Source organism: Ursus americanus, chromosome 17, assembly GCF_024610735.1.
Source record: "Ursus americanus isolate L20-20 chromosome 17, mUrsAme1.1.p, whole genome shotgun sequence".
Taxonomy (NCBI): domain Eukaryota; kingdom Metazoa; phylum Chordata; class Mammalia; order Carnivora; family Ursidae; genus Ursus; species Ursus americanus.
The window spans coordinates 54,076,121-54,089,411 of NC_142143.1; the positions used below are offsets into that span (position 1 = coordinate 54,076,121).

The 13,291-nt window shown below is 41.5% G+C and overlaps 1 protein-coding gene across 2 annotated transcripts in view; it reads left to right on the forward strand.

The window, feature by feature from the left end:
* The first annotated feature begins 200 nt into the window (after positions 1 to 200).
* Positions 201 to 13,291, forward strand: part of LRIG3 (leucine rich repeats and immunoglobulin like domains 3) — a 47,509-nt gene continuing 34,418 nt past the window's right edge. Inside the window, exons 1-3 of one of the 2 annotated variants that reach the window (XM_045789703.2) lie at positions 201 to 753; positions 6,487 to 6,558; positions 6,743 to 6,817. In XM_045789703.2, the coding sequence (XP_045645659.2) occupies positions 509 to 753; positions 6,487 to 6,558; positions 6,743 to 6,817 (392 nt within the window). In that variant the 5' untranslated portion in view covers positions 201 to 508. Of the gene's footprint in view, positions 754 to 3,721; positions 4,086 to 6,486; positions 6,559 to 6,742; positions 6,818 to 13,291 lie in introns of those variants that run through there. The other variant, XM_087869012.1, reaches the window with a different exon arrangement.

Consider the following 13,291-nt stretch of genomic DNA (forward strand, 5'->3'; position numbering starts at 1 on the left):
GTGGAGACTGCTGGCCGCAGAGGCTGGAAAATATAACTCCGAATTTCCTACAATCTCAGCGCCACTTTCTCCCGCGCTCCCGCCAGGGTCTGGAGCCCTGTTGTTGTCACGTGGACTCGGGGCGACAGGGCCCGGCCGGCCAATGGACGCGCGGCGGCTCCGCACGCCCCGCCTCCCGACTCAGCAGCGCCGGGACTTGGCGCACCACCGCGGGGAGGAGGCGAAAAAGTTTCTTTGCGGGCGAGAGGGACTTCGGTGCGCCGACGCTGTTCGGGCTGCCGAGCAGCCGCAGCCGGCAGTCCTCTCTGGTTTCCCTCTCGCTGCTCCGGGGCATGAAAGGGCTTAGCTGCTGGGCGTAAAAGAAAGGAGTTTGCCGGGCAGCGCAAGAGAAGGGCGCGCGCACGCGGCCCCGAGCGCGGACGGCCACTCTCGGCTGCAAGTTTGGGCCGGACCTCCAGCGCGCGCCGGCTGCGGAGCGCCGGGCAGAGCGAGAGGCCGCAAGAGCGCGATGGGCGCACCAAGGCTTCGCGCGCCGTCAGTGGCACTGGGACTGCTGCTGGGTGCGGTGCTGGGACGCCTGGGCCCGGCCGAGGGCAGCGGTCGCGGAGGCCCGGGGGCAGTGGGGCAGCCTTCCGGGGTCGCCGCCGAGCGCCTGTGTCCCGCTCCCTGCCGCTGCCTCGGGGACCTCCTGGACTGCAGCCGCCAGCGGCTGGTGCGCCTTCCTGAGTCGCTCCCGCCCTGGGTCGCTCGCCTGTAAGTATTCTCCTTGAGGGCGGAGGGGGAGCCGCTCGAGATTCGCGAGGGGCCGGGGCGATTGGCGCGCGGTTGCCTTTTCTGGGGCAGTTGCTCCTGACAGGCCGCAAGCGGCGCTCGGTGGAGATGGAAAAGGAGCCATCGAGGCCTCAGTCGCCCTACACTAGTGCCTAGCGGGCCGCGCGGTGGGCCCTGGGCTTACCCCACCTGACCGCAGGTGGGCGAAGGAAGGGAGCCACTGACAACTCCTAGGAGTAGAGTCAACGTCGTGAGCCCAGAGCCTGCCAAGTGGATTCAAATGCGCGCCCCTGCGAGGGCGGGACAGGAGAGGTGGCGGTCTGCGGGTTGCTAGAGTTCGCAGTTCTCCCAAGGTGTTAAGATCCTGTGGCTCAACTGCAGTTTCTAACTGGTTCAGGCCCCCTTTCCTGTTCCCAACCAGTAATTGAATGAGCTCCTTTCATTTGAGAAGCCTCCTCAACAGAGTCGGTCACTGTCCAAGCTATAGTAGACATCGTTTCGTTGTTCTCTCCCCTGTGCTTAATTTCGCTGTAGGAAATTCCATAAAGCCTCAACCAAATTGTAACACATCCTTGTTCCAGTAGGAAGTTGACGAAACTGATCAGTAGATATGGAAGGAAAGGAACTAGAGTTTTCAAAACGAAGGGTGTGATTTCTGTAGCTTCTCAGCAAACAGTTTAGGAGAGAGGACTGGGCGCTGTTATGCAAGTTTTTGGATGCTAGCTGTGAAGTCTGAAAACCTGAATTCATTGCCAACTGCGTAGAAGAACAAGGAAGAAAATGTAGTTTAGTTGGAAAGGCTGGTTCTTTCCAAATGTCATCTCTTTATTCTCTCCCAGCCCTAGTTTTGTTAAAATTGGTGGACTTGTATAAAATGTAAACAATTACAACTTGTGTTTCTTTAAAAAAATATTAATTATTATCTTGTCTAAAAGAAATTAAAGTGCAGTCCAACCTTAACCCTTCGATTTGGGCCTAGCAGAATTGCAATGGAAATTCTACATTCTTAAAACAATTCTAGACTATCCTAAAATCCTAGTAATAGTAGTATGAAGTTTGGTTCCATAGTTTAAGAAATTGTTTTTAAATCATTGTGATGATCAAAATCTTTATTTGTTAATGAATCATGGAACAGTGCATCAAAAACTGGGGATGTACTGTATGGTGACTAATATAACAAAATAAAAATTATTAAAAAAAATCTTTGTGAATTGTGAGATGGTTGGCCATCAAAAACATATTCTTTGTGTTAATAAACCTTAGTTTAATAAAAAAGTGGAATTAGAGTTTTAGATTTTCTAATCTCTTGTCATGGGATGTCTTGTTTAATAGTTTTTGGTTTTGTTTTTGTTTTATAATTGAGAAGGAGATAAGGGCTTTAACCTGAAGCAGGAAGACTTTCAATTAGTTGTGGCTAATTCTGTTCAATTGGCTCTTGTGGAGGTCATGCTGCCTTATTCATGAAATGTGAATGGCTCTATTGACAACATATGGAACTGAACATTTGAATGACTGGAGGTGAACATGTATGAATAATAGAGAGATGAGAAAAAGAAAATGAATAGCTCTTCCTGGGGTGTGTTTAGAAATGCTTCAATGAGTCACCAAATTTAGCTTATATTAGTAGTTTCTCATTGTCAAGTAGCCAGCATATAATATATATTTTGTGTGTGAATTTGGATGTCTTTAAAAAAAATAACTATTGGTCTTGATTAGAAGTTGAGTTAAACCAAAGGGGTTTTGATACCTGTTTAAACATTGTCTTAAAAGTAGCTGACCTAATTAGGATTTTGTTTTGCAGATAATTTGGTGGCACACTAAAAACAAATTACAGTTTATTTGGTTAGCACAATCTTTAATTACATTTCCGCCAGCAGTAAATTGTCTCAATACAAGTCCACATTCCTTAAATATATGTGAAAATAAGTTCCACTTGTATAAATAAGCACTAGGTCTGTTGTCAGAAGCCCCACTGTGATCACTCATTGGACAGCTCTGTCATTCTTGTACTTGTGTGACTTTTAACCAACTTTGTAGTTGTCACCAAACCATGTGGTCTAAATTCTTTATCGTAAATGTTTCTTTTGTTTGTGCCTAAAGCTCTAGAGGTGTCCTCTCTCCACCTTTGAAAGGAGCAGAAAAACACATGGAATTGGGCTTTAACTTCTCTGTTACTTGGTATTTGGAACAAGAGGCATAAGATAGCTGTTTCTTAAATTTTGCATAATTATAGAAGTGTTTAGGTAGACTGTTTCGGAGTTCAGAAATAAGTAGAAAAATACATATCATTCTTTCCCATACCTTAACTTTTTCTTGGGTAATTAAGATAGTACACATTTGCCTTAGGACTAATTTATGAGAGCACCATTCAGGAAAACTTTATCTTTCGTGTCATTTGTTGAATTTACAAGTTTAAAAAAGTCAATTTCTCTAATATATGTGTGTATGTACTTTTTTCACCTTATTTTGTTGTAATTTATTGCCTTAAGAATCTCACATGTGAAAAATTGAATAGTTTGAGCTGTAAAATAATAATATTGTAGTTCTTTCAAAAAGTGACTTGTACTTTAATGAAAGTGGCTTTAGGAACTATCTGAAGTTTTGCTTACAACTGCCTTTAAAGGCAGACTTGAGTTTACATCTAGAGTTTGTGCTTACAAAGAGTTCTGAACCCAGAGAGGAGTTGCTTGTTGGAATATGTTACTTAGCCGAAGGAGAGAAAAGTTGCTCAATTGCCAGTGAGAGCTTAATGTATTAAAATCTCACTGGAATTTCAGAATTATTTATCTTATCGCATAGAAATGTTTGCATGAGCTGGGTTGAGGGGAAAGTCCGAAAGGTACTTTCTGCTGCTGTGGCTTCTTTAGTGTTCGCCTGTTATAAATCGTCTGGTCGGTACCAGAATTGGGGCTGGGGTGGGGGTCATGGTCCTTATGGTTTTCACAGCTGTTTTTCTATATTTTCCAGACTAAAACTTGAACATAGCAGGCTGATTTATGAGTCACTTTGGATCAGTGTCTTAAAACAGCTACAGCCTGGCTTTTTGTGTTTCAGCTTTCCAGATTTCTGCTGAATTAGCAGCTCTGCAGGCCCCAGTGGGATTGATTAAGAGGCTGTGCTGGATTTGCATTTTAAAATTTGACTTGGAAGTCAGATTTCCAAATGCTAAAAGGAACAAAATGATGGCTGGAATCAAGTGTCGTAAATTAATTATTTTCGTATATATGTATCCACTTGGTAATGTGCAGGAGGAAAGACTTTTTTTCCTATCATGTAGAGTTTGATTTTCAAGCATTTGGCCAGCTGAGTTCTAGGTAAATAAATAGTTAACACCTCCCCACCTTACCACTTTTTTTTCCCCATTAATTAACCTCACTACACAAAGTTTTTTAAAAAGGTTACCTGGGGAAGATGTTCATGAATGGAGCTCTGAAAAAGAAGAATCTGCTTTTCTTACTGAATGTTCTCATGGGTTTAAGAAAATATCGACATTGTACAGCTTGTATTTGTTTTTAATGTGGTCTAGCCATAAAAACAATATAGGGAAGATTTAGGAAAATGTGACATCCTTTAACTGGAAAGTAATCATTTCTGAAACATAAACTGTATTAAATCTAAATTTAGACACATTACAAGTTTCATGGCTTTAAGTATTTAGCAGTAAAAGTCACTTAAGAGGTGATTTTTTTTTTCTCCCACATATAATGCGGTTTTAATAGTACACAAAACTCAGGAATGGAAGTGTGTTGCAATAACTAAAATATTTAAGGTTGCCAGCTCCCGCTTCTGGATGAGAAACGAGTAGTCCCCTGCATGTGCACACTCCTTGGAAGGCAGTTTCTCATTTTAAAGGTCTTTTGTTGGAGATCTCTTCCCATTACTGGTTGGGGGCGGGGGGAGTTAAACACTGTCTTTTCTCATAGGATTGCCCTACAAAATAATCCTTAAAATGAAGTGTGGTTTTCATTTTTTTCTAATTAAAAAGAAAACCACCTGTATTAAATGTAAATGCCAGATTGGTTCTCCTTTTTCCCTCTAAACGTTGGAACAATGGGGGATGCAGTTTTATGCTGGTTCAATGTTCTTTAGTTAAGTGGATCCAAATGAGACTTTCTGTTGATTCAGGCTACCTCCCAGGTGAAGGACTCTTTTCACTGGTTGTTTTTGAAACCCTGTGGGAAATCTGTGACTGTCTGTGGTGCTAAAAGCACACAGGTTTTGTTTGAATCCTAACATGAGTTGTTGGGCTCACGGGTTCCTTGATGAACTCCAGACGGACGTGAGCTGGGCTGTGAGGGAAAGTGCCTGGCTCCAGCGTGGTGAGCGTGCACAGCAGTGGTTGTAATTGCAGGATTTTTATAGTTTAAAGACTGTGCCAGATTTTTTTTCATGTTATAACTCTACCAGAACAAATCTACTCATGTCTGTTACTGTCTGGTAGGTCTTTAAGCAAACATGTTTCAAATAAAACCTTTGCAGATTTTTTTTTAGGTGAAATAGAGAAATCCGGTTTATTCTCAAAATGAACATGCAAAGACAAAGGATTCCTGATTTCTAATTATTAACTTCGTAGACGAGACGTGCACGAAGTTACACTGTATTTCTCTGGGTGTGATTTTTCTGCCTTTCTTTTTTGGTTCATGCTTTGCGCCAATCCAGTTTGGTTATCTAAAATGCTGGTTAGTTAAAAGCTGAAAGAATTCATTTGGTAAGGGTTGGTACACCTCTTTGGGAGGGAGCGTTTTCAGCCGTACTGCTTGTAAGTCTGGTGTTCAGTAGCTGTTCCAGCCATTTCACTTTCAATTCACCACATGGCAGGCACACACTCAGTGTGTCAGCACATAAAGGAATGCAAGCGAATATTTACTGGGCTTTCTTTAATATCGTGGAGTCTTAAATGCCGAAATGATTTCCTAGTCTAGAATGTTGTATATGTAGGAGTTTTGTTTTGCCTTTTTTTTTTTTTAAGTGAAGATGTCTTATGGTAATTGTTACTAAGTTAGGTGAAGTTTCTAAGAAGCACATTTATTTAATGATTGCAAAGAAATCTGATCATAGGTTCCAACATAGCCTACTTTATGGTGGTTTGTGTGGTTTAAATTATACATCATGGATACTGAGATTTGGGGAACTCAGGAAAGCAGAATTGTTGTTTTTGACTGTCTCAACACATACACACACGGTGATACCTTAAATAATTTGGTGCCTAAACCCAGAGAAACAAATATGTGTGAAAAGCAATTTCTATTTTGTTTGCCTGTAATAAGAACACTGATGCTTAATTTTATGATAATAATAAAAAGGTTTCTTTAGAGCGTTGAGTTTCAGCATCCTGCCTAATTAGCCACTTTTCATAGGCCATGACTTCATCATATCAGGCTGGGAGTGAGGAGATGGTAGGGGATGGGGAGGGTGAAGCAAAACAGTTCACAGAAGATCTGTTCACCCTGTGCCAAAAAACATCTCCTAAAACTCTGTGGGCTTAAAACACTTAAACCTGCCAGGCTCCTAAACTAATTTTGTCCTCAGAATTTGTATTTTTGATTTTGGCAATTTGGTTGCCATCCAGTTTGGGGATAGGATGAACCAATTATTTCTGATATTGTCACTTGTGTCGATAGAGGTATTTCATAAATCCATTCTGTCTTGTACATCATTAAGCACTGTTAGTGATTTTTGGAAACTACTCACAACTTGACTTTTGTTTTCTCGTAGGGACTTGAGTCACAACAGATTGTCTTTCATCAAGGCAAATTCCATGAGCCACCTGCACAACCTTCGAGAAGTGTGAGTCTTACTTTCTATTTGACGTTTGAATAAAATATGCTACTTAACCGTAAAGAACATTTGGATTACAATAAATTATTAAAAACTTTTAACTTGGGAGGTATTTTTAAATAACTTTATAAAGTTTTCACCTCTGTGACTTACAGATGATCTAATCAGCCTTTTTTTTTTTTGGCACTTGAAGGAAACTGAACAACAATGAATTGGAGACCATTCCACATCTAGGACCAGTCTCAGCAAATATTACACTTCTGTCCTTGTAAGTGAATGTTAGCAGGATTTTGCATGTCTGTTTGCAGGGACCGTGGATAGCAGTTCCATATGGTCTGGAGTAAAGGTCTTACAAGCAAAATATGAATACTTCCTTCTGTAGATAATGGAGAAGTGTTTTTTAAATTGGTTGACTTGCTTTCCAACCTCTTTTCTTTCCTAGATTTTAAGTAACATTGTAACAACACACTTTCCATGTTGCCCTCATTGCTGAACTGGTATCCCAGATTCAGAGAAGCTGCCTTCACCTCATAGGGACATGTGTTTGATTATGTCCTGCAGACGAGGACTAATTCAGGTTATTACTCAGTGGTTGACATGGTATCTGTGGATGAGGTATTACATAGTTCCTAGTGGAGGTGATCGGAGTTGTTTTGTGAGAGGAAGCGGGAGTTGGTAATAAGGCACTGGAGTGTTCTCTTTTAAGTATGGCACCTGTAGTAGAAAAAAGGTTCAGAAACATCAAATCAAAATATCAGCTTTATACAGTTAAAATCAAATATGTGATTGAAGTTATAAATACCATTGCATGTTGTTTTGCAAAGATGAGTTTTCAAATAAAATTAAAATTGTGCTAAATTTTCTGTTCTTTTAGTAACATGTTTGTAGTCACACTTTGGAGATATTTTGGAATAATTTTGACTTTTGGCACTTAAAGCTAGCATTTAGAATGTTCAGTATTTGATTTCTAAAATTTAAGTAGCTTGCCACCTTAATCTTGAATAATTTAAAAATATATCCTAGCCGTTGAGGTTAAAATGTTTTCCTTCCTTAAACAAGTTAAGAAAAGCCCACCGTTGTTGGTTGCTTCTGGGAAAGGTGTCGTGAGGGTTAAAATTATACAGTAAATTTCAGGAAAGCTGTTCAATTAATTAAAGTGATCACTACCCAATTGCTTACATCTGGTGATTTATAGAGGTTGGTTTTTACTGAGGGCCCAGGTCACCTAAGTCACGAGGGCAGCCGCTGTGTCTGCTTTCCTCTGTTTGAATAAGAACTAAGTGACATTTGATACTGACGTGGTTTTTCCAAAGATCAGAAACAGAAAGGAATGAAAGAAAAAGGAGTTGGTATTTGACAAATAAACACTAAGTTTAAAAAACATTTTTATGCTAGCATTAATACCTGTTTGTCTTTCACATTTGCTTAAGAATTTAGAGTCTAAGTGGAGTACCAGTTTTGGTATCTTAAACAGCTTTAGCTAATTCTCATCTGACCAACGGGGCCTTTCTAAATCCCAGGGAATGCTGCTCCCCCCTGCTGTTCTTGCCCTGTGTACTGGCAGGTTCTGTCAGCATGTTACAGAGAGTCTTGAGTTGAGGGTCATCACGTGCTTCATGGCTGAGAGGGTCCACAGTGGAGCTTTGGAATCTGGGTAGGGTGGAGAAAACAATCTTCTCATTTGGCTTGGTATAGAGTTGAAATCCTAAGAACTTGTAAGGAAATTAGAAACTTCTATTGGAAATAAATAACCTAGTGATTATACACTTCCAAGCTTTCATTTATAATTAGAAAACTGAAATGCAGTCTGGAAAGATGGAAACCTTCACAATTTGAACCGTTCTCCTTATTTTCATTTGTTTCACTTTAGTGAGTGCTAAATAATCTTTACTGACCTTGAATAATCACACTTTTCTTTCTCCTTAATCTGTCGCTTTGCATCTGACCAGGGGTTATTTTGTTCATTTTATGTAATAGGAGCTCCAATTTATTACCTAGATTACGTAGCATCTGCAAAGGGTATTTATGTGATGGGACTGCTAATTCAATATGGGTAGTGAAAAATTGTCTTCATACCTATGAAATATGTTGAAAAATGTATTTCTCTGTCTGTTTTCTTCTGCAAATGTGTTGTTTTCTCCTGTAGGCCTCTTTGGATATTGCAATACACAGTCATTGTTTCTAAAGCACCATTAATTTCTGTCTTGTGTTATATAGGGTGGAGCATTTTTTTGAATATAGAAGCACTTGAACATCAGAGCTAAAAACTGGTACTTATATTTCTGAAATTTCAAAAGAAATTCTTAAACTACATACCATGGCTTAGATTAGAACCTTGCTGTGGCACCACAGTTAAACACCAGGTCTTTCCAAGCAGCTCTCAGGACTATTTGACTTTTATTTGATCAAGGTTTTTTGTTGTTGTTTTTTAACATTTTGTGGAGAAAAACAGATTTTTAGGGTCATTTGCACAAGTTAAATCATTTGAAAATATGTGAAAGGAAAGGAAAATCAGTTGGAGTCTTGAGCAAAAGCTCTGATGTTGGTGTTCTGTCCTGTTGCTGCTCTGCGCAGTGGGGACCCTTCCCAGCTGGAAGCAGAGAAGTCCACTGGTGAGACCTTCCTCTTTTCTCATCCTCAGGAGCAAATGGCACCTCGTGTCCAGAGATGAACATCTGATAATGTCCAGACCCTTTCTGATGATGTCAGGGAAGGCTGGTAAAATACCAGGGTCTTGGAATGGTGGTTGGATGAGCATTGAACTCCCCCATTAACAAAGTTCATCTCTAACCTTTTCAGGGGTCTGTCAGAATGCAAAAGACCTGAATAGATATGTCTTCCTTTGAATCCCACCCAACATGAGCTCAGAAGTCAACTGACACGCTAGAGGCAGGACGTGGTTTGTGGGTTCTGTTTTGTTGTTTTTTTTCCTCTATCTTGTAGCCTTGGCAGGATGCTATATGTTAAGGTAAGAAATGCAATAATGCTTGAAATGAACATATAATAAAACTGTTGACCCGGCATAAGTAAGCTGATTTTACCAGATGTGGTAGTTCCAGCTTCTGTGAGGTGGCATGAGCCACTCAAACATTGGACATTTTTGAAAACTGTGACTTGAGTTAGGACAGGTTTGAATCCACAGGTCGTATAACATTATTGTTGAACAAGAGAGTTCTCATTGGTCGTTTAAGAAAGCTAGTTAGGTCTTAGCCTTGACATTGATGGTTTATATAATATTGCCCGACATGTAAGTACTTGCCTATATGTTAGAATTGAAAAGATTTAGGTCCCTGAATGTCCAAGGAGTACCCAGATTACTTGTTAAAACATGCAGATTTCCTGACCCTATCCCTAGAGATTCTGAATTAATGGGATGGGGTGGGGCCCAGGAATATCCATTTTAACACATCTACCTTACCGGTTCTAATTAGATATTACATAAATATTTCTGGAACTACTGATAGACTCCAGTTTATTATAATCACACAAGCCTTTTCTCATTCCTTATCTGAAAGGTAGAGCGTTTCTCCCACATCCATCATGTTCTTCATAGTCTCTAATTTTTCTGGAAACGGCAACATCATTTTTGCAGAGTGGTTATTATAAATATTGATCACTTTGCTAGTGGAACTCCAAAATGTGTGCTCTCCCAATGGACAGCCAGTGAAGAGATTTAAAGCAGAGTGAGGTGATCGGTTTTGCTGTTTGAAAATATCATTCTGGCTTTAGTGTGGAGGATGTCCTAGCGGTGGCCAAGGGTGGTGTAGAGAGGGCAGATGACCCTGGTGGGGAGGGAACGGCCGCAGTAGCCCAGAAGTGATGAGAGCATTGTGTCGCAGCAGAACAGTGATTAAAGCAAAGCTCAAGTTGGATGGCTTGGAGTTATTTGCTGGCTCTTCCCTTTGCTAGGTTCGAGATCTTGGGCAAGTTACTGTCTTGTTTCCTCATCTACAAAATGAGAATGCTAACAGTGCCCACCTCATGGGGTTGTTGTGAGGATTTGGAGAGAGAATGCAGATGAAACCATCTGGCGTATGCTGAGTGCTCAGTGACCATGAGCTGTGATCATGATGGTGATAATCACGCACTCAAGCGGAATTCATGGACTCAGCAGTGTCAGGCTCTGGTTTGAGGGCTGGGGACGCAGCAGTGAACAAAGCAGACAACTCACTCTTAGAAATTTCCATTCTAGTGAGGAGTTAAAAGAACAATAAGTAACAAATTTTTTTTTAAAAGATTACTTCGATTTCTTGATAAATGTTGTCAAAGAAAAGCGAGGAGGACCAGAAGAGCCCTGGCAGTTGCCCTTTACTGTGGTCCGAGAAGGCTTCTTTCTATTTACCAAATCCTACTATGTGCTGGGTACTGGTCTAAGGTTGAGATTCAGCAGTGAACAGACAAAGTTCCTGCCCTCAGAGCTGCCTTCTCATGGAAGAAGAAAGACAGAAAGTCAAATAAGAGATGTGGTCAGAAGGTGGTGAGTGCGAGGGAGGGAAAAGCAGAGAGGAGGGTTTACAGTTTTAAATGGGGATGCGGGGAGGGGCTTGCTGGGAAAGTGACACTTGAATCAGGGACAGGGGGAGGGAAGGGTTGTGTGCAGCATCCTGGTGGAGAAGGTCATCTCCTTAAGCCTCCCCTACCCTGTCCAGGCCCATCCTGCCTGTATGTCCAACTCTTACCCGGTAATGAAATGATTTTGTTTCTGTTTTTCTCCCATGCTATACTTGGGGGCTGGTGACTGGCTCCTGTTTTCCCCAGCACTTAATGCAAGTGTGTGGCATATAATTGGTGCTGGGTGTAACAATTAAGGAATATTTATGGAAGCCACATGCACTTAGCATTATTCAGGCAGATCTCCTATTAAGTTAGTCTATGCTAGTGGCTAAAAATTTACAGTGGAAACAAAGCACACCTATGTTTTACTTAGCTTATGTTCAACTCTGCGTGCTTGGTAAATAATAATAATAAATTGTTACAACAGCAACAATAATAAGTAAAAGAAAGTAGTAGTTTAAGTAGGGAAGGGATTCAGCTCACCACTCTCACCAGGGAGCACGTGCCCTGCAGTGTGTTTGAGATGGAAGTGTGTGGGGAAATAAAAGCCCCTTTGTATTTGCCTTTTTCAGTTTGAGTATCTCAACCCACCAGGGATGACTTTGGTCTTCAGAGATACAGGTTTTTCATAGACTTCTGTGTGCAGCACACATGTGAAGTACTTCATTGGGTCCTAAACTAAAAATTCAAAATAAAAAACAACAATAACAAAGCACAAAATCAATGTTGTTCCACCACTGAAGGCAAAACTGGCCCTATAGGACTCCGAGAGAGAGAGGGAAGGAGAATGTTTGCATAAGAACACTTTGCTGGTGTTATAAGGGATCTTCAAGGTGTGTTAGTGATAGATGTTTCCCCTTGTGCACTGGCTTCAGAGCCTGATGCAGTGTGGGATGTGGTCCATCACATCACGTGTCCTCCTGTACGGGGGATGCTCTGGGATGAAGGGAAGTATGGGAGTTATGTCCTTGCCTGAGGTCTAATGTGATTTATATGCTACAGAGAACAGTCCTGGGCAGCAGGGAATGTTAGCAGCTTGCGTGGCTTGAACAACATTGTAGAATTCTGAGAAGAGTGGTGACTTTTTTCCCTTCAGTTTTGAAACTCCTGCAAGTTGTCCAATGGCATCTGTCACATGTCTTATTCCAGGGTAGAACTCAGGTCTTACTGAGCTATCAGTCCCCTCAGCGGCCCAGGCCAGAATTTGGCACATGGGAGGTTCTCATTAAATACCTGAGTGGATGAGAGAGAGACCCAAGCTGGAAACAGGGCGTACACATTGTTGTCTTATCTCTCACTAGCGACTTGTCTGCCCTTAGGTAGACTTAATTACCTCTTCTTTGTTTATCTATAAACACAATGTTAGATGTCTGCCCCTCTATCTCGGGTAGTTCCGGTACAGAATCGAAGGGTATAATGCACAGGTGAGGACTCTGCGAAGTGTGAGCTGCAACAGTGGGGTCACAGGAGGAAGGCAGGATTTAGAAAGCTTGTCCTGGCAGCAGTAGATGGGGGAGGGAGAAAGAACTTTGTATTTGGAGCGGGTTATCTGGAAAACTTCTGCTCTCTTCAAATAGTTCAAAGAATTGGTGAACACTCAGTTATAATTAATAACTGAGCAACATTTTTAGCCCAAGGGCTTGTGCACCTATAGGGTGGATTGTAAGCTATTCCGGGCACCCAACAACACCACCTACTATGTGCTAAGTGCTAGGGAAAAAGGAAAAATAGAACTTGGCCTCTGCCCTCAAGGGGCTTTGAATAATGGGTAACGGGAAGATAGACAATAAAGACATGCTCCAAGTGGGGTGATGCCCTGGATGATGGGGAGATGCCTGGGGCTGTGCCAGCGCAGAAGACAGCTGCAGGTTCAGTGTGAGCAGAGGGCGCGGGTGCGTGAGATCCAGAGAAGGAAGGGGCATGACGGTAAGTTGGTAGCCATGCACTTAGGTGTGTTAAAGGTTTGTGGGACAAAATGATGATTTTGTTAAGCAGGGGAATGAAAGGACTACATTTCATTGAAGCACAGAATCGTCTTCCATCCTCGTTTTCAAGTAGTCATTAAACCATGTTCATTTTCAAGATCAAATGCCATGAAGACAAATAAATAATGTGCTTTTTTTAATTAACAATTATGACTTGCCAAATACCTGCTATCCGTCCATCCTTAGAACTATCCCGAGCTCTG